The sequence below is a fragment of the Dendrobium catenatum genome, unplaced genomic scaffold (assembly GCF_001605985.2).
Source record: "Dendrobium catenatum unplaced genomic scaffold, ASM160598v2 fragScaff_scaffold_218, whole genome shotgun sequence".
NCBI classification, from domain to species: Eukaryota; Viridiplantae; Streptophyta; class Magnoliopsida; order Asparagales; family Orchidaceae; genus Dendrobium; species Dendrobium catenatum.
Genome location: NW_021318680.1, coordinates 398582 through 417912, shown reverse-complemented (window position 1 = coordinate 417912; position 19331 = coordinate 398582). Strand labels below are relative to the sequence as shown.

The 19331-nt window shown below is 36.2% G+C and overlaps 3 protein-coding genes across 3 annotated transcripts in view; 1 reads left to right on the top strand and 2 right to left on the bottom strand.

The window, feature by feature from the left end:
* LOC110095258 (beta-hexosaminidase 3) overlaps positions 1 to 8205 on the top strand; it is a 48113-nt gene extending 39908 nt beyond the window's left edge. The window contains exons 10-14 of the mRNA XM_020820711.2: positions 6020 to 6053; positions 6489 to 6587; positions 6665 to 6724; positions 7034 to 7284; positions 7813 to 8205. Coding sequence (XP_020676370.1) covers positions 6020 to 6053; positions 6489 to 6587; positions 6665 to 6724; positions 7034 to 7284; positions 7813 to 7979 — 611 coding nt within the window. The 3' untranslated portion in view covers positions 7980 to 8205. The remainder of the gene's footprint in view (positions 1 to 6019; positions 6054 to 6488; positions 6588 to 6664; positions 6725 to 7033; positions 7285 to 7812) is intronic.
* A 138-nt stretch (positions 8206 to 8343) lies between these two features.
* LOC110095257 (TPR repeat-containing protein ZIP4) lies at positions 8344 to 11651 on the bottom strand. The gene is made up of 5 exons (XM_020820710.2): positions 10267 to 11651; positions 9986 to 10175; positions 9871 to 9903; positions 9168 to 9785; positions 8344 to 9086 (listed from the first exon to the last, which is right to left on the bottom strand). The coding sequence occupies exons 1-5, from the start codon at positions 11571 to 11573 to the stop codon at positions 8391 to 8393; spliced, it is 2844 nt and encodes a 947-aa protein (XP_020676369.1). The 5' UTR covers positions 11574 to 11651; the 3' UTR covers positions 8344 to 8390.
* Positions 11652 to 16990: 5339 nt separating this feature from the next.
* LOC110095256 (la-related protein 6B) overlaps positions 16991 to 19331 on the bottom strand; it is a 47464-nt gene continuing 45123 nt past the window's right edge. Inside the window, exons 7-10 of the mRNA XM_020820709.2 lie at positions 18436 to 18483; positions 18296 to 18364; positions 17862 to 18008; positions 16991 to 17605 (exon numbers count right to left, since the gene is read on the bottom strand). Of these exons, the coding sequence (XP_020676368.1) occupies positions 17303 to 17605; positions 17862 to 18008; positions 18296 to 18364; positions 18436 to 18483 (567 nt within the window). The 3' untranslated portion in view covers positions 16991 to 17302. The remainder of the gene's footprint in view (positions 17606 to 17861; positions 18009 to 18295; positions 18365 to 18435; positions 18484 to 19331) is intronic.

Genomic DNA, 19331 nt, shown 5'->3' with positions numbered 1-19331 from the left:
GCAAATAGAGGCGGCACTGAGGGAAGGAGAGAGAGAGAGTGCGGACTTCTCATAGGGCTTTTGTGGCATGCATAGGCGAATACCTGAGTTTTGCTGCAATCAGGACTTCCGAAAAATACGTGTACATGAGCTCGGAGGAGGTTCTGGTCTGACGGGATGGGACGGAAGGAGTCTAGTTCACTTGGATGGGGCTCTGGCAATGCAACTAAGGTCAGAATCAACAAGAAGAACAGATGGTTTGCAGGCTTGGTTCGGGACGTACGTGAGGAGAGGATTTAATCATGGAGGTGTTGGGGTGAACTGAACTGGGAGCATGACATTGGACGGATCTGCTAGAGTCTGAGTCACGCAGGGGCAAAGTCTCAACAAGGGACGGACAAAAGAGAATGACGGGAGTTCGGCTCTTCTTCTTTCTTTTTTTAGTTAAAACCAACGAGCTCACGTCTTTCGCCTCCAACCTTTCTTAACGACGAAACCCATCTCACAAGAACAGCTGAGATTCACAAGGATTTCTAACAAGGCTTTAGCAAGATACGATGTTAGATCATTTAATGGTGATTTGCTCTTACATTTGACTTTTGATTATATAATATATATATATAATATATATATATTATATATATATCTTATATTATTATATATATATTATATATATATTATTATATATATATTATCAAATTGAAATTAAATTAATGCACCGTCACGATCTCTTATCAATTTGAAACGACTGTGACACGTTATTTGATCAAAACCATCTTGTTTTGCATATATTCTTAGACATTCATGCATTCTATCTCGATTTGCATGTCAATTTTTCCGCACAATTTTCATTGGAAAAATTCAGTGTATTTTGGGTATTAACAACGTTCTGAACATAACGAACATTGTTTGGGCAACATCGCGTGCTAATTTCCTTGATTTTGCGTTGTTGACATTGAACCCGCATCAAATTGTGCGCGCGATTTTAATAAAACAAATTGGTAATTATTTTTGAGTATTTACGATGTTCCGAACGCAACGGAGAAGTCCGTTTTGTGGTCGAGCATCGTTTAGGCAACGTTGCGCGCTAGTTTTCTTTGTTTGCGCATCGTTGCCTCGGGATTCCTAACGCAATGGAGAATTCCGTTCTACGATTAAACGTCATTTGGGCAACGTCGAGAGTCAATTTTGGGTGTCGGTCATCACTTTTGACCTGTCTCGTCCAATTTGACTGCAAGGGTTCCCCCCCTAAGGCAAATTCAACATCCTAATTACAACGGAGCAGTCCATTGGCAATTGGAGGTTGTTTGACCCTTCAAGTAACGTGTCACGTCAATGCGCGCACTACTTTATTAGTCGGTTTTGCTCCATTTGTCTGTTGTTTAATGTGCCCCATAAATCGCAATCCACTGTAAATCTCGAATTTATGTCATAAGTCCCAGATTTACGTTGTAAGTCAAGGATTTGCTAAATCTCGTTGTTCGCTGGATTTAAGAATTTACGAACTATAAGATTTACGAGCTTGCAAGCAAGCAATCTCTTATCTTGAAGGAAGGAGCATGCGGTTACCTACGCAACCAATGAGTTCCCGTCGTGCAAAGCACGTACAGCATGCAAAACACGGGAAAATGAAGCAGACACGAAGAAATGGCGACGAGAAAAAGCAAACCTTATATGGGTATAAATTAATCTAAATTAACATTATTCATATAATTCAAACATTAATAATTCATTAGATTACTTAAATAATTAGTATGATAATTAAGTAATCTAATTCAATTTAATTAAATAATTAGTAGTCTAATTATCATTAAATTAGTTTAATTAATATTTATAATTGGTTGGTTATTGTTGTTATTAGTCGCAAGATTGTCATTAAATTTAATTTCTATTTTATCTAACCACCTTAAATCTTTGATTATGTTGTCAAATAATTTCTCAGGATTTATTAGAATTTAATATTTTTCATACCAAATAGTTTTCAAAATTTAACACCCTTCGAATTTACTAAATCCTAATTTATAAAGTTTATAAAATACCACTAAAATTTAATTCAACCCAATACCAAACAACCCTTTTAAAAAAAACTTGCCTTCGTTTCATTATCACTCTCGCACCAAAGAGTCCCGAGAAATTATTACGTGTGGAGTTCGAATGTAGAGTTGTGTCCGGACTCCAATGAAATATTCACACGTTGTCAAAATATAGTTTTTTATGTTAATTACGTGCGGAGTCCGAACATAGAGTTATGTCCGGACTCCAATGAAATGTTCACACGTGGTCAAAATATAGTTTTTTATATTACTACGTATTTGTTGAGTTTTTATTGAGTTTTTATTGCATATTTGCTGAATATTTACTACGTATTTACTGAGTATTTATAATGTATTTAATACTCAATAAATATGAAGCATATACTCAATAAATATGCATAAAATATTCAGTAAATACTCATAAAAAATACTCAACAAATACTCAATAAATAGTTAGTAAATACGTAAAGACCGGACTCCATAAGTAATAATTTCTCCAAAGCCCCTACGGCTCCCAGCTTTCCTCTCTTCTCCTCTGTCGCACTCTCCTAGGCCCTAGCCCAGGCTGACCAACATCGACGGGCAAGCCTCCAGCCACAAGCGAACCCAAAATTCCTCCCTCTCAGCCCTAGCTACCCGCACGACAGTCGTGATATCCCCCTCTACTCTCTGCGCACCACACGCCCCCATTGACGACCCCACTGCTGAAATGCTTGCAATCTCTCTACCCTAGTTGTATGTGATCATCGCCGTTGTAGGCGCTAGGTCTCCTCCACTCAACCTTGCCACTGGCCAAATCTCCTGCTTTCCTCTTTCTCTTTTCTTCCCTCTTCCACTGCCACCTCTGCCATGGCTGCTGGCCACCCGACTCGCCGTTGTCTGCACCGGAGACCTTTCCCTCATCTACTATTCTCACTCTCTCCCTTCTCACTCTCCCTCTTTCTCGGTTTCTTTTTTCTCTATTTTTATATATCTCCACGCTCCACTCTCTCTACCTCTCTCCACTATCTTCCTCCACTCTACCTCCTTCCTTTTCCCTTTCTATCTCCTTCCTTCTCCCTTTCTATCTCTAACACCCTCTCTCTCTTTCTCAACTCTTCTCTCCTTATTCTCATTCACCCCCTCCCTCTCTCTTCGCTCTCTTTAACCCTCTTTCTCTCTCTCTCTCTCTCTCCCATTTTTCTCTTTAGAAATAATGAAAAAGAACAAAAAGGAAAATAGAAAAGAAAAAAAGAGAAAAGAAAAAAGAGGAAAAAATAAAATGGAGAGAAAAGTCAATAAAAAAATTACGTTTTCATCTCATCACTTCGTAATTGTCATCGACATAACCACTATACCAGGCGCACGAGAGTATAACTTCACAAAATTTTTAAAATCTCTAAAATCTCAAATGCAATGTGCTCCGTACGATGAGAAAATCATACTATGGTGTAAGGTTGACGGGACAATGTTGTATTAATGCAACCAAGGGTGACCCAAAAAAGCCTTGAACGAGGGGTTTGCGTCAATTATATGAAATTTAGCCTCTGTGTAAAGTTTTCTAAATACAAGAGGAAATATGAATGATCTCATAGTCTTCTACCCTTTCTCGTACAAATAATGCACCATTAGCTTGTCTTACCTAAGGTGTTGCACATCAAGGTACAATGATCTATGACAAATGATAGATTTACGAATGAGAACACCACATTAAAACTGAATGTCATATCTTGCTTTTCATAATTATATTCATGATGATATTTACCTTATAGTACATTAAACTGATTGATAATGCATTAAACTGATTGACATATTGATAGTTCATACTGCCATTAATATTGATACAATATAGCATAACATACTACATGATTCATTTGGTGATACTACTCTTTACCATATGTCTTATTGTTTGATAGATCTCTTTTGATTTTATTGATCATATTGATTTTATTATTGATTTTTGATATTTGTATTGCTCATATTAACTGATGATTGATATTGATTAGAACTGAACATACATATTGATTATTTTGCCTTCTATTGAAAGCAGTGATAGAGTTTTAGTTTTCTTGTTGGGCTTTTTAGTTCATTATATATGGTTTAAATGATTTCAGGTTAAAGAATGAGTTAGTGCCAATTGGAGTGAGATTGATAGAAATTCTCAGGTTTTCTTTAGATTTTGTTATGCATTTTTTTCATTCTTTTGTAGTTAAGAGCTTGTGATAGATTAATGATTGTGCTAATCTTTTGGCTATTGTATATTAATTTTGAAAATATAGTGTAATATTTTAAAGTATGTAATTGTTAGTTGCTTTTGCTGGTTATATTTTTATTGTTGGTTTGTAGAAATTTTGGTTTATAAAAAAAAATATAAAATAAATAATTCTTTTAAATTTGATTTTGGGTTGTTACATAATTAAACATAGGGATTTGTACTTATATTTATACTGAATCAAGTTAAAAGTCCTCACAAAATGAATGTGAAATTTGTGTATAGTGTCTTCTCTTCAATTTAATATGCCTATCGAAAATTAAACTCAATAAATAATTCTAAAACTCTCCCAATCGAGAAGCTAGGGTGCAAATTTTCAGAGCCCACATATTTTTATTAAGATTCATAAGAGAGTCGATGGCTTGATTGGGATCAAGTGTTTGATGCAGTTCATGCCTCCTATAAGTCTTGATTGCTTCTACCATGGTAAGAAAGCTCCAAGAGCAGGTGACTTACATGCAAGATCTATATGATTGAGTGAGCACTTGATGTATGACACTTGATGAAGTTAAAAAGATTTTTGTTTGAGGGAGAGTGGGAGAGTAGTGATTACCCTGATGCATGCTTTTTGCTGATGATATTCTTCTTTTTGAAAAGGCTAGAGGAGTTAAAGTTAAACTTGAACTATGGAGGTGAAACCTTAGAGTCTAAAGGTTTTCGTTTGAGTAGATCTAAAATCGAAGACATGGAGTGTAATTTTAATAATATTAGATCTAATAAGAGGATTGTGACTTTGGGCGATCAAGTCATTAATAACTGTACATGTTTTAAATATCTTGGATCTATTGTTCAGAGTGATGGTGAAATAGATGGCGATATTATTTGTAGAATTCAAGTTGGATGGTTGAAGTAAAGGAATGCATCAGGCCTGTTATGTGATAAAAAACTGCCCCTCAAACTTTAAATATATATATATATATATATATATAAGATGGTGGTAAAACTTGTAATGCTTTATGGTATAGAATGTTGGTCATTAAAAGACAAGCTTACAATTCAGTTAAGTGTTGAAGAGATGAGGATTCTAAGGTGGATGAGTGGCCATACTCTTAGATATTGAATGCAAAACGAGCATGTACGTGAAAAGGTTGGAGTAGCTCAAATGGCAGATAAGATTAGAAACAGTCGCCTTAGATGGTTTGGTCATATAAAACATCGGCATTCTGATGACCCAGTTAGGAGAGTAAATGTATTAGGTTTGACTTATGTTAAAAGAGGTCGAGGTAGACCTAAAAATAGTTGATTAAAAAATATTAGAAATAACCTTTTTTTATTAGATCAAATTGAGAATTTGACTCTTAACAGGACACAATGGAGAAAGAGGATTCATGTAGCCGACCCCAAATAGTGGGATAAAGGCCTTATGTTGCTGTTGGAGAGTAGTGATCAGTGTAGAAGACTCATATGAGGGGTAGAGTGCTAAGATACACATAATAGTAGTGTAATAGCAATCGGGTTGCTAACATAATAGCAATGACGCTTACCTATGTGCTTAAATTTTTTGGTGAAAAATGAGTTTAACCACTACTTATTCAAAGCCTAAATATGTCCCCCTCATACTTTCTTACAATTTTAGCCAAAGCAATGCTATTTTAGTCAATTGTTCAAACCGACTGAATTGTAGCTACTGCATTTGCTAGAAATTTAGCTTTCTAGTTAAAAGTTCATTTCTATTTTTTTTTTCTCCCAGTTATTCATGTGGCAGGCTCATTTTTTGTTTACTAATAACACTTTTTTTCTTTTTTTTGACGAATAGCTTGCTGGACGGTTACCCCTCATATAAAAAACTGGTATACATATACCTCCCTAACCCTTTTTTTTCATCACTGATTTTTATGATATATGAAATTTTTTTATGAAAATCTCATAAGCGGTACCTATACAATTTCTTTCTGTCTTTCTTTTATTTTTTAGCTACATCTCTTTGTTTAATGAGTTCATTGTTTTAAAGGAATAATTTTATATCCCAAGGTCATTTCCTGCAAAATGCTAAAGAATTACTCCATGAATTTATGACATAAGCTTTTAATATAATTATTTCTTCCAATATATATATATATATAGTGTTTTTAAACTACAGAGCACAAATTACGTTTTGACATAATTAAAATGTAGAAGAAAAAAATCAGCACCATGCTTTCTTACAGTTCCCAAGTTAATGAATTAGTAACTTCTCAAAATATAAGCTTTTTGGTAAATAGTTGAAATCATATCCTGAATTGCAGGTTAAAGAAAAATGGGATGAAAGAATCTGATGCTTACAGATACTTTGTTCTAAGAGCACAAAAAATAGCTTCATCACATGGATACGAGTTCATTAACTGGTAGTTCTTTTCTGAACGCCTTATTTTGATTCATCGCCAATTAATATTCTAATATATGCTTTTGTTTTTGACAACAGGGAAGAAACATTCAATGATTTTGGCAAACAACTTAGCCCAAAAACTGTGGTTCATAACTGGTAAGATTTTGTAATATTTTTGTTACATGATGAAATAAGGGTGTCAATATTGGACCCGATCCGAAAAATTCGGGTTTTGTGTTAACCCGAACCCAAAATGGGTCGGGTTCGTGTTCAACAATTCGACCCGTTTCAAAAATCGGGTCGTATTCGGATTGACCCATTAACCCGAAATTGCCTCGAAAATGACCTGTTTTTGACCCGGCAACCCGAGAATAACTGAAATGAACAGCGATAAGCTATTTTACTTGGTAATATATTGCTTTAGCCAGAGTCTTATAAGGATTTTTTTTCCTTTTTTTCAATAAGGCTTGGTCGTGGAGTTGCTGAGAAAGTAGTTGATGCAGGACTAAGATGCATTGTTAGCAACCAAGACAAGTGGTACCTTGACCATTTGGATGCAACATGGGAAGGTTTCTATTTGAATGAACCTCTTGAAAACATCACCAAGCCTGAACAGCAGAAATTAGTGCTTGGAGGCGAAGTATGCATGTGGGGAGAAACGGCAGATGCATCAGATATAGAGCAAACCATATGGCCTCGCGCTGCTGCTGCAGCAGGTAATATCGCACTTTAGGCTTCGTTTGGGACAGCTTTTTTATTGTTTTCTTAAACGGAGTTTTAATACAAAATTTTTAAATTTTGTACGAAAACTCCGTTTCAGAAAGCAATAAAAAAGCCGCTCCAAACGAAGCCTTAATCTCGTTAGATTATTATCCATATAAGTTAAAATTTTATGTTCCATGTGTTCTGAACTTCTTTTATAAAATAGAATTTGTGATTTATTCTAGAATCCTCATTCATGATTCAGATTTTAACATTGTCAAGCTTGCTCAAGTTTGATTCATAAATAGCTCTTGAGCCAAGCTCGATAAACTTATCATTTCTCATCTAAATTATCATTTTTTAACATTATTTTTTTGCTAATGATTGAATCGACATCTTTTACATATTCCTTGATGAATGAACAAACTCATGAGCTGACATGAACTTGCATAATAGAAATAACAAACCTATGCAATACAGAAACAAATTATGTTATCACAGTGGACTATTTCTAACTCTGCATCTTATGTTATGACCGAAAGAGCGTCTATGGACTCCAACTTGGAAGCTGGCAACAGATCCCAAAGTAGTTGCACCGAGATTGGCTCACTTCAGATGCTTGCTCAACAAACGAGGAGTGGCCGCCGCTCCCCTGTTTGCTCCTGGTAGAGGCACTCCACCATTCACTGGCTCCTGCATTCAACAGTAGTCGCAGAGCAGAAAAATTATTATGCGGGTACCGTTAGGTATTCAATGCTTGTGCGGACGATTCTCTCCACATCTGCACTCCGCACCTAATAATCTCTCCGCAGAGCAACAGTTCTGGATATCAACATTGTACTATTCATTTATTGTCTATTAGTCTGGAAAATAGTCTTGTAATATCTAACAGAAAAATATTCAACAATAAAATGGCTCCATGTTTGTATTCAGTATTTCAATATTCTAAATATTCCTCACCACAATTCTGAATTATGATAACGCTTAGAGACTCATTACGGTCTGGGTTCGGACATCGTACACAACTTACCGTTCTGAGACCAATCAGATGCAACTGCATTATTCAGTATCGAGCTTAATACCGAGTAAGGGGTGATGTAAGGGGTGATGTGGCGCATTTTCATTGGGTTATGGACGACGTACGCGGTCCGAACCCAATAATTTCACCTGCTCCACAGCCATCCCCACTGCAAACCTTTTCAAAGTTGGTGAGGCAGTCCTCCATTCCGCCAATATATCTCTCCATGCCCGGTATTCGGTTAGCCAGATCAAGACCCATCTTCATCCATTTCCTAGCTGTGGTGACCTGTCTGAGCCGGATTGCTATTCCCGACTTGTTCCAAGCAGTCATTGCAAGCCATTTCCCTTCTTCGGGAGGATACTCCCCCTCCTTCAGTCCCACAATGATCTGATATGCTTGTCTGTAGACAGCATAAGCTGCTTCATTCCTCCTGCCATCATCCATGGCACAAAGACCGGCAATGCCGACTAGCCGTCGGAGGACCATGCTCACCATCTTATAGTTGGGAGCTGGCGATTCCAGTAAACTTGAGAGGCACTTGCTGAAGGCAAACTCCGAGACCTCAGGGTTTGGCCTCCGACCTTGAGAAGCAAAGAGACCAATATGGAGGAGGTTGTTAGGGTTGCATGCATTCGTGGAGGCAAAGCACTTGATCAGTTGGAGTTGTTGGTTCCCAGTGTCATCGAGCCTGTTGAGGAGTTTATAGGTGTTGAATGTGTGGAGGAAGAACATGGTTGATGTTTCAACTAACTGATCGCCATTATCAGATGCTGACAAAGCTATTGCTGGTAGTATCTGCAGATGAATGAATCCAAGAATCAGAGTAACCAAGGATTTTTGAAGATAAAATGACTATTGTTAAGCAACTGATGATACCTTCTCAGCTCTGTGGAGCATTTCCATGGCTTTCTTGACATCAGAGTCGGTCATTAAAACCTTCTCCTCCTCCTCGGCATTGATCATTGCCACTGTGCTTAAAATCAAAGACTTGCAGACCATCGCCTGTTTCCCTTCGTTCTGATCGCTACATGCACCATAGAACTCAGCCGCCAGCTCAAAAGACTCAGCACAAATTTTGTATTTTTTATCCTTTCCCATCTTCAGCCCCATATTCCATGTATTGCCTGCAAACCAGTTTAGCTCACGAGCACCAACAGCTCCTTTGCCAAAGAAACTCTCAGCCCCAAGCTCATTCATTCTTGCCTGAACTCGCCTGGTGTGCTTCAATATCTCTTGCTCAGTTTCTGAGTCACGATGGAGAAGGGTGATGAGGTTACGAAAAACTGTGACTTCCATCATAGGCATTTGCTTTCCTGGGGAGTAGAGATTGAGAAGAATGGAAAGGGATGCCACAGCAACCAGAAAGGACTGGCAGGCAATAGCCTCATGGGTGCAGAGAGTGAGGAACTCAGGGGTGAAGTCGATGCAACTAAGCATCGATTGTATCTGATTGATGGCCGCCTCCTCGTCCTTCTTTTGCAATTGGATCTTAAACTGTTCTTGTTCAAATAATTATAACAATTAGTATACTAATAAACATCGCAATACTGCATTTCTTGAAATAAGGTTTAAGGATTACCTTCAGAAAGGAGCATTTGATGTTCGGCTCAAGCTGCAGAGAAAAATGAAAGACCAAACTCAGTCGTCAATGGAAGCTTCTGCTCCTGTATTCAGACAAGTATGTTTGCAAATACCTTCTCAGCTTGGTCGATGAACTCCTGAGCTCGATCAAGCTGCACGAGTGCGAGGTGGCATAGACTAAGAACCCTAAAGCAATTTGAGCGCCGAGCTCTGTTCTCGTCATCGCGGGGCACGTAGAGCATTGACTTTTCGAACAATTCAACGCTAATTTCATACTCTTTCGATCTGAAATACTCCGCACCCCTGGTTTGCATCACAGAAGAAAGATTCTGACGCTTCCAATGCAGCTGCGACCAATGAACAGAAAGAAAGTAAGACGTTGCAGGAAACTAACCAGTTCCAGAGCAACGCGTGCATCGCATTCCTCTCCTTCTCCGCCATGGAGCCAACGAAAAGCGCCACTACTCTGTCGTCCGATGCTAGTTCTGCTGCTGCCATCGCCTTCACAGCACTGCTACCACTCTCTGCCACCATCCTCAATACCCTCAGCGCCGCACCGGTTCCATCCCTGCAACGCCCCAAGAGCATCATCATTATCTCCTTGGCCGCCTCTGCCCCAGCAGCAGCCAAAAACGCCTCCGCCGCTGAGACGCAGGCAGTTTCCGGCACCCTCTTGTTTGACATCATCTCTCTCAACTCCCTCTCAGCCTCTGCTACCCTCCCAGCCCCAATACATGCCTTCATCGCGACGTATCCTACGCTCGGATGTTCTTCATTTCCCTCAATTCCTCTCAAAACGCTTACGCAACTCAATACCCCCTCGTAGTCCTCTGCTTGCAGTCGCTCTGCCGCCATGAATCGGAGGCATCGCGCCTTCAAGCGCTCCAGATCTAGGGTTCCCCCCGTCGAGATTGCTATACCTTTCTCGCACAAGTCGAGCGCTTCGCTTAGTAGCTTGGACGCGTCGATTAAACCTTCGGAAGAGCTTTTGAGGCTAAGCTTCCCAAATTGGAGGTATTGCTCCGCTAGGGCTTGGAAACCCGCCTGAGATCTGAATAAAACGTTCTTGGAGCGGCCGAGAAGCGCGATCGAGAGGCTCCGATCATTCGCCTCCCAAGCCGTCCGCGCCCTGGCGAGATTGAGATCGAGCAGCATCCGCTTCTCATCCTCACCTTCAGCACGAGACGATGAGGTGAGGTCAGTGGCCTGCTCAAAGTTCGCAGCAGCGCGGTCGAGCCTGCCTAGGTCGTGCCAAATGAGGCCAGCCTTGTGGAAGAACGAAGCGGATTTGAAAGCAGGAGCGGGGATCCCCTTGGGATTTTTGGCAACGAGGAGGAGTTCAGCGGCAATCTGGCGGAGCTCAGCCTGCGCTACATATATGCGACCGCGATACCCTGCTTCGACGGTGGAGAGGACGCCAACGGCGTTGGAGATGTCGACGCATGCATTCCATAGGCGATAGCTGAGCTTCCATACCTGAAGCTTGGCCGAATCGGGGAGAAGAAGGTTAGAGGAGTTGTTAGAGAGCGATTTGCGAAGGCGGATGGCGAGATTCTCCAGCGAGGAGAGGTCTTCAATGGAGAGGGATTCGACTTCATTGACGGAGGACTCGATTTCTTCAAGGACGTGGAGATGTGAAGGTTGCGAGTCACCCTCTGCAGACGGACGACGGAGCTCTGGCGAAAGCTCGGAGATTCGCATCAATGGAGACTGCTCAGCGTGGTAAGGAAAGGTGTTCGCCAATTCGAATAGTGGGTAGGACACGACGAAATGGCGGGAATTCTCTCTCTCTCTCTCGCATATATATATATATATATATATATAATTATTGTTTATTATTTTTTATTCCGTGAGAGTATGAGACTGAGAAAAATATAATTAGCTTGGACAGTTGAATATAAAGCAAGTAAGATCATATTCAAATTTGAAAATTTGGCATTATTTCATTCATAATAGTTGTAATTAGAAAAACATAGTTATTATTTATTCACTTAAAAATATATAATAGAGTCATTTTGATCTAATGTTTGACTCTAGAGAATCATATATTGAACAATGATTTGTAATTGTTTTTCATAAAATTTTCGTAAAGTCAACATAGTCCTCATCGAAAATAGAATCCCTCAAATTCTAACATCCAATATTAGTCAGTCACGGACTAGATCAATTCTACCTTGATTTTGATTTGAAATTTGGCAAGAATGCAAACGAAGCTATCATTGACATCGCCAAGGATAGAACCCTCATGTTCTAACATCCTGGATCATTCAATCATGTGTTAAATTTCGGCATGATACCTACACATGATGAATAGGATCGAGTATTGGGCAATCTTCTCAAAACCAACCAAGAAGAGATATTCTTAGTTGAGTTTCAAAAAACTACTTGTTAAAGAGAGCAACTCTTATGTCAATAAGTATCATTATAGGTCCTCGAGCACCAAGACCCGTCAATAATCTCATCAAAATTATGAGGTATTCAAAAATGAGTTGAAATTACTTTAATAATAGTTTTTTTTTTTATGCATCTAAATTTGGCTAGTTATGTAAAGCCAAATGATGCATAACTAGTACCACTATAATTTTTTATTAGATTGATCATCTTTTATTTTATTTTAATATTGATGTGAAATGACCTACTCAAGTTTGTTAACTAAAATGGTCTTCAGATTTAAATTTTATTAACTCAAATCAAAGCTCCCTGCAAACTAAATCAAATTTTCATTTCTTCTTCTTCTTCTTCTTTATTAAATTCTTATCCAAATATATTTAAATTGGAGGAAGTTATTGAATCTTTTCACATCTTTTGCATGACACATATTTGTATATTTTATAAAGCATCAATATTTAATGAAGAAATTAAAATTAAGATTCTTATAATCAAGTGTTAAAAATATTAAAGAATAAATGGGTGTTCCAAGATTCAAGGATTAGAAAGGAAAGTTATCTCATTTTTTTTTAACACATTTTATGTATATGCATCAATTTAACAAAGCATAGGATAGAGAATAAGTTCACCCTATTCATGGGCTTTTATTATTTCATTTCTTTTACTCTTTTCTTTCTTCTTCTTTTTATAGGAGGCTTCCCTTCTCAAACCTTGAAAAGATCATTCTCAATTGTAATATCATATTCCTTTCTTAAGAGAACAAAATTAACTCTCTTATGTAATGATGATAGATCTATAAATCAAAACCTGATCCTCTCGTAAGATTAAATAACTTGATAAAGATATGAAATAGGCTCACAAACATGCAAAAATGCCTATGAGATGAAGAATAGCAAAGAGATGGAGAAGATTTTTATTTATAAAAACAATATATATATATATATATATAAAGCCACAAATGATTAAAATTAATTTTACTTTGGGTGTTCACTATCATTGATATCTCTAAGATAAACATGTAGATAATAAGATAAAAAATTACTCAAATCTAATAAATTATATACCAAGGCTTTTAGGGTCAACATTAATCTCCTTTAAGATCTATATAATAATTCTACTTGTGTTGTATAATAACTATATCCAAATTTATCCTTTAAACTCTCTTGCATCATATATGTAAACTTGCATATGTCTTTTTCAGGTACTTAACAAGTAGCTGATATGTCATAATAGGTGAACTTGTACCTCTTTGACCTTGGTAATGAAGACTCACATAAAGATCGCCAACCCTCAGACTTTGAAAACAAATAGAGGGGGGTCGAAAGAGCATTTTGTGGCATGAATATTATAAAAAATTAGGTGCTAAATAGAATTGGATATCAATGGCTGAATAATATGTTAATCGCTTATATTGAAAAAGAAAATTTAGATTGTATTGATAATGAACTAATCATTCAACTCTTTCAGAATATGAAGAGCAGACGAATAAACATTAAATATTATTTACATCATAAAAATTAATCAAAAGCTATATTTAAAAATATGTATCGTGTATTGTTATCTTGAGAAGTTCAGTTTAATTTTTAATCTTACATGACCTCGACACATTTAGTAATATTTATATAAGTTTTTTTTGAATTAAATGAATGGAGAAGTAACAAGAATGGCCATGTCATCCGAGTAAACTTAATTTGAGCTTATTCAAATATTAATAAATATAAAAATTTTAAAAGTCATTTTTAATTTAAGTATATTAAATTTATTTAATTACATGAAATAAATAATAATTGAACCGATCAATTCTTAAAATATGCACTGGTTTGACGATTGAACCGCTACAATTGATTTTATCTGGTTCATTGCAAAACCAATTTTAAAAAAATCGGGACCAACAAGCCAACCAATTCCCAATTGACCCGTTCGAACCGATCAGTCCAATCCGATTTTCAAAACAATGAAAATTACTTATAACATTATTTTAAATATTTTTTAATTATTAATTAGTTTTATGAACATTTTATTAAAATAAGTCTAATAATTATTTTATAAGTATAACACTGATAAATTTGACTCTAAAAAATAATAAGAAAAAATGAATAACAGCAATTAAAAAAAAAAAAGTTAATAAGCCAGACAGAAGAGGAGAATAGTATAGAATCATCTAACGATTTTACAGGCAATCAGTAAGCGTTAGTTCCTTGTCTTCTGTCCAAGCTCTTCGCTTCCAAGCCTTCATAAAGGGATGGTTGGGTCTAAGGTCAAGCAAGAGAGCTAGATCAAGCCGGCGAAAGTCAGAGGGGAAGACATGCCAGAGCCAAGGAAGGCTTACTTATCTAGTAGGCGTGAAGTTCGCCTTAATCTTAATAAGGCAGTGGCAAGTTAGGAATGACTTGTGGACGAAGCTCCTTCTTATTCTTTGACTGGTTGTCCTACAATTAGCAAGGAGTGGAAAGCAATACAGTAAGGCTAAAGGGCGGGCATAAGTCATAGGTGAAGTAATCGTCTTCATCTATCTCTGATTCAATTTAGAAGTCTTTCTACACAACGAGTTTTCTTAGTGGAATTTTAATGCATTCGTTAGTAATCTAATTATATGCATTATTCATGAATTGCTTCTCGCTCCCATAGTAATAATTCTTTTTTTTCTTTTTTTTTTTTTTTCAATTCTTAATTCCAATATGTGCATCGGTCTTGATCTTAATATTCTTTATAAAACAAAGATGTAAAAGTCTACAATCAAAATATTTTCTATCCAAATTTGTATTCCTATCAATAAGATATCATGTTTCTAGATAATCATTACTAGGTATACTTACCAATACATAAAATGATTCAGATTTCAATATATTGAAATGAGATGGAATTTTTTGGTCCCCATTTCTTTGTAATGTTTTAGATAAATCATATTGATATTGACCTTTTAACCAATTTTTCCATTCGTTTATTACATAAGTATGAATTTTCTTATGTGAATGAAATATTTCAGGTATCATTTAATAGTCTTTGAAATTATCATTAAAAAAAAAAAAGATAGTTCCCCAAGTACATGTCTCAATTGATGCATATTGTTGAATTGGTTTTGAGATATTTTGTAAAACAATATATGCTTGGGACAGGGAATATAAGATCCAATAAGTATTGGAATTTTGGTATTATTAGTATTTGAAAATATCTTTTATGGTCAAAAGAAAATTCATTCTATTTTGATTTGTTTCATCAATTCCTTCTTATTCTTGATTTATTTCATTGTTGTAAATAGATTTATTAAAGATCTTTTTTGTTAATTCAAAGAAAAGTTGTTCATTTATCTTAAAAATGGTAATGTTACATAGCAAAACATCTATGTATATTTTTTCAGTGAATGATTTGATAAAGTAGTGTGATTTACGCATTAATATGATATTTTTTATTTTTCATATTTTCCAAATATGTTTATTTGATCCCTATCCTTTATTATTAGAAATTAGAACATTTTTTTTTTCATTAGATCTCTATGATGGGATTGGGCTTTAGATTTTCTCCAAAGTTTTAGATAGAAAGGATATAGAATCTTTATATGAATACCATCTATTAATCAATCTTGGAAAAAATTTTGTTTCTTATAATTGAACATCATTATAGGCGCATTTAATATGAATTTCTCTATTTCATTGCTTAAAATTCTCATCCCACTGAGGAATTTGGAAAAATAACAAAAGGAAAAGATTTTTGGCTATTATTAATGAAGGAAACATAATGTATTTTCTAAGAAAAGATTTGGTTAATAACATCAAACTTCTTATTACTTGGGCAAATAGAAAAGCATCCCAAGCTTTTGATATTTCTATACTTCTTTAATTGTATATAGAATATAGAATTTTCTAATATACTATAATGTTAAAAACATAATGAGAAATTCAAAAGTAAAAGATTTTAGAAATGTAAGAACAAAGAAAGAAAGAATCAATCTAAAGATCTTTTTCTTTTACCTTTCTATCCAATTTGGTTTCTAGCACCTTTTTAATAGAACTAGAATAACAAGAAAAGAAAATAGAAAAGAAAAAGAAGGAAGGCGCTAGGATAAATTTTCGTCAAAAAGAAAAGGCAATAGTTTGAATCAAAGAAAAGAGGGACTTAGTTAAAGGATGACCCTATCAATAAAGGATACCGCAATAGACAATCGCTTGAAAGGACATAGTAAGAGATGGAATGGGCTTAGTAAGGGATGGGCCTATTCTACCAATATCAACTGAGGTGCAAAGCAAGATAATAGTCTTTGATGGATGAAGAGCTAAAGTAAAATTCAATTTCAAGAATGAATTCTATTGGCACAATTCAACTATACCTAACAGTTGCTACTAATTTGACTCGATATTTTTAATATATTACTTTTTAAAATAAATTTTTAATATATTTTTAAATTAAAAATTTTGATACTAAAAATTGTTTTTAAAAACAGTGAGAAAGACAAAACCTTGGTCTCATCTCAACTACAAAATCTAGAAATTGGGGCACGACATACATGCATACAATGGAGAACACGATTTCGCTATGATCATGTCCAAATTAAGGTTTCGTTTGGAACGACTTTCTTACTGCTTCTTAAAGCAGCTTTTTAGTATAAAAATTAAAATTTTTATTCTAAAAAACTGCTTTAATAAGTAGTAAAAAAGCCGTCCGAAATGAAGTCTAAGAATCCTTTACTTTGTAATATCCACAATGAAAACGGTCATATATCAACTATTCCAAAATTAAAAATCATACCATCTGGTTTTATATTTGCATTCGGAAACTCACACTAAAATGTAAAATAAACTGAGTTAAATCCCAAATTTCCATAACAAACTTCATCTCCCTGATAAAATGAACTATTATCCTCCCGGAGAAGGGCCAAAAAATAAAATAAAAAAAATTAAAGGGACGCTTTAAGTCTGAAACAGGACTATAAGAACACCAAAAAAAAAAAATGAAGGCCAAGTCTGCATCTTTCACTTGCTCTACAGACTGACCTTAGGATCACCAATTCAGCAAGCACACACTGAAAAACTGGGTGCCATCAATGCTTAAACACCAGTGACAGCGGGCGAGGTTGTGATTGGCCTTCCACGGCCCATTGCGAAACCTCTCGTGCCATCCGGCATACGAGGACCTGGAGGTTGCCGGGAAGCTGCAGGCTGCTCGCTGTGGATAAGATCGTTCGATGGTGGCGTGCCAATTGCATGGCCGTGGCCGTGGCCACCGCCACCGCCACCACGTTGATTATTATTGTTATTGATGTACTGTCCTCGTGCACGGCCTCTCCCTCGATCCCGTCCCCGGCCACGCCTCCCCCCACCATTTTCCTTTTCATTCAAACCATCATCACCCTGCTCCAGTCAAACTCAAAAAAGTAAGTACTTGGAGAACAATAAGCCTAGGCCTACAATAGGAGTAATTATTGTGTCCGGACACCGAACGCATCCAGAGACCAATAAAAATACGCCACATCACTAGGCGCTCGGTACCGAGCTCGGTACCGCGGTCGGTACCGATAGCAGTATTGCTCGGTATGCTCGGTACCCTGTCCGGACACAATAATTTTTCCTACAATAGACAATCCTGATTTCAAGGTGAGGTGCTTACAACTAGTTCACAGGATGCTTCAGGCGGTTGAGATGGGTACTCTGGCTGCCTCTCATTTGGTTGGTTGGTTGCGAAGACATCTTCTTCCTCTCCAATGCCATCACATTCATGCCCTGCTTTTCTTCCATGAGCTGCAACTTGTTTTGCCTGAGTGAAGGATTAGAAAAAGTATCCTATTTATATAAATTTTTTAATCAACTTTTTTTGAGAAAATTTGTTCATTTTATGCTTTTAGTTAGATGGACAATAATTGGTAGCACATAGTACATATTTAGAGCAATGAGAAGAAAAATAATCACTAAAAGAACTAAAATACCCCAAAGGGCTATTCGTCTATGCCATTCAATATCTAACTTGTGCATCAGAATAAGAGTTATCAAGTGACTGGCAATGTCATTAAAGTAGAAGAGAACTTTTAAAACAAATAAAAATACCATGCATTTATTCAGTAGCCGAAGCTTAAGCCCACTTCTCCAATTCCTTTCATCACTGAGGTCGGAAAGCTGATTCGATGCAGCAAATCAATCTATTGACCACAATAGCAACATTAAAAAACTTAAAGTTCAAGGCTTACACATTTCTCGGCATCCTCGACAGTCTCATATTCCACAAATGCATGTAACTACAAGTTGAACAATGAAAAAAAAGATCAAAAACAGAAATCTACAATGTATAGGGCGGAACCGATGTGACTTTTGAGTGTTAGCAAATTTCTTACATGAATAAATAAATATAAAAAAATAAAAAATATAAAAGACATATTTAAAGCAAAATCTTGTTATATTAAATTACTAATAAAAGGCTCTTAAATGAATTCTTACAACTTAAACACCTTGTAAAGACTGTATCAAGCAACCTTCTAAACTTAGACTTTAATAAAAATGTTGGAATAAATTAAAAAAAAATGGAAAGAAAACAATCTATATGATCGTGAATGATAACTTTGTTTTGCTCCCAAATGATTTTCCCATAGCGAGATTTTATGCGCAAATACTATCCATATTATTCAGAATTCTATTCTAATTTTCACCAAACAAAAAATAAATAAATCCTAATCAAAATAATTTTCTGCAATCTCCAGCTCAAGTTCAAGATTTAGGGTTTCAATTAGAAACAAATAGATTTCTTCTATTTTGATTAGTATTATTTTGATTTATATTTGAAAATTAAAAAAAAATGTAAAGCATATAACTTCCAAGCCTCGGTGTCAGCAGTGTCTACAGAGCGGCATAAGAGACAGGGACACCTGACTGGACCAGATGGCGTATATGAAGCGGTTCATACGTTGAGCGAGCAACAGGCGCAGCGATGTCATGAGGCTATTGTAAACTGGAGAAAGGAAGAGAGGGAGTATGTTGTTCGTCGATGCGTGAATGAGAGCAGAAGGATAGCGAGAGCAAAAAAGGGAGATATTTTTATTTTTAATTTTCTTATATCAAAATTAGACAAAGGGAAGCGCTGGCTTCTTGT

What these genes read in the sequence shown, in the direction of transcription:
- LOC110095257 (XM_020820710.2), bottom strand. Translation starts at nt 11,573, where the DNA reads ATGCGAATCTCCGAGCTTTCGCCAGAGCTCCGTCGTCCGTCTGCAGAG. An exon ending in TCATCGACCAAGCTGAGAAG is followed by an intron (nt 9,904 to 9,985) that starts GTATTTGCAAAC and finishes TTTTCTCTGCAG; the next exon opens with CTTGAGCCGAACATCAAATG. An exon ending in TGCTCCACAGAGCTGAGAAG is followed by an intron (nt 9,087 to 9,167) that starts GTATCATCAGTT and finishes ATTCATCTGCAG; the next exon opens with ATACTACCAGCAATAGCTTT.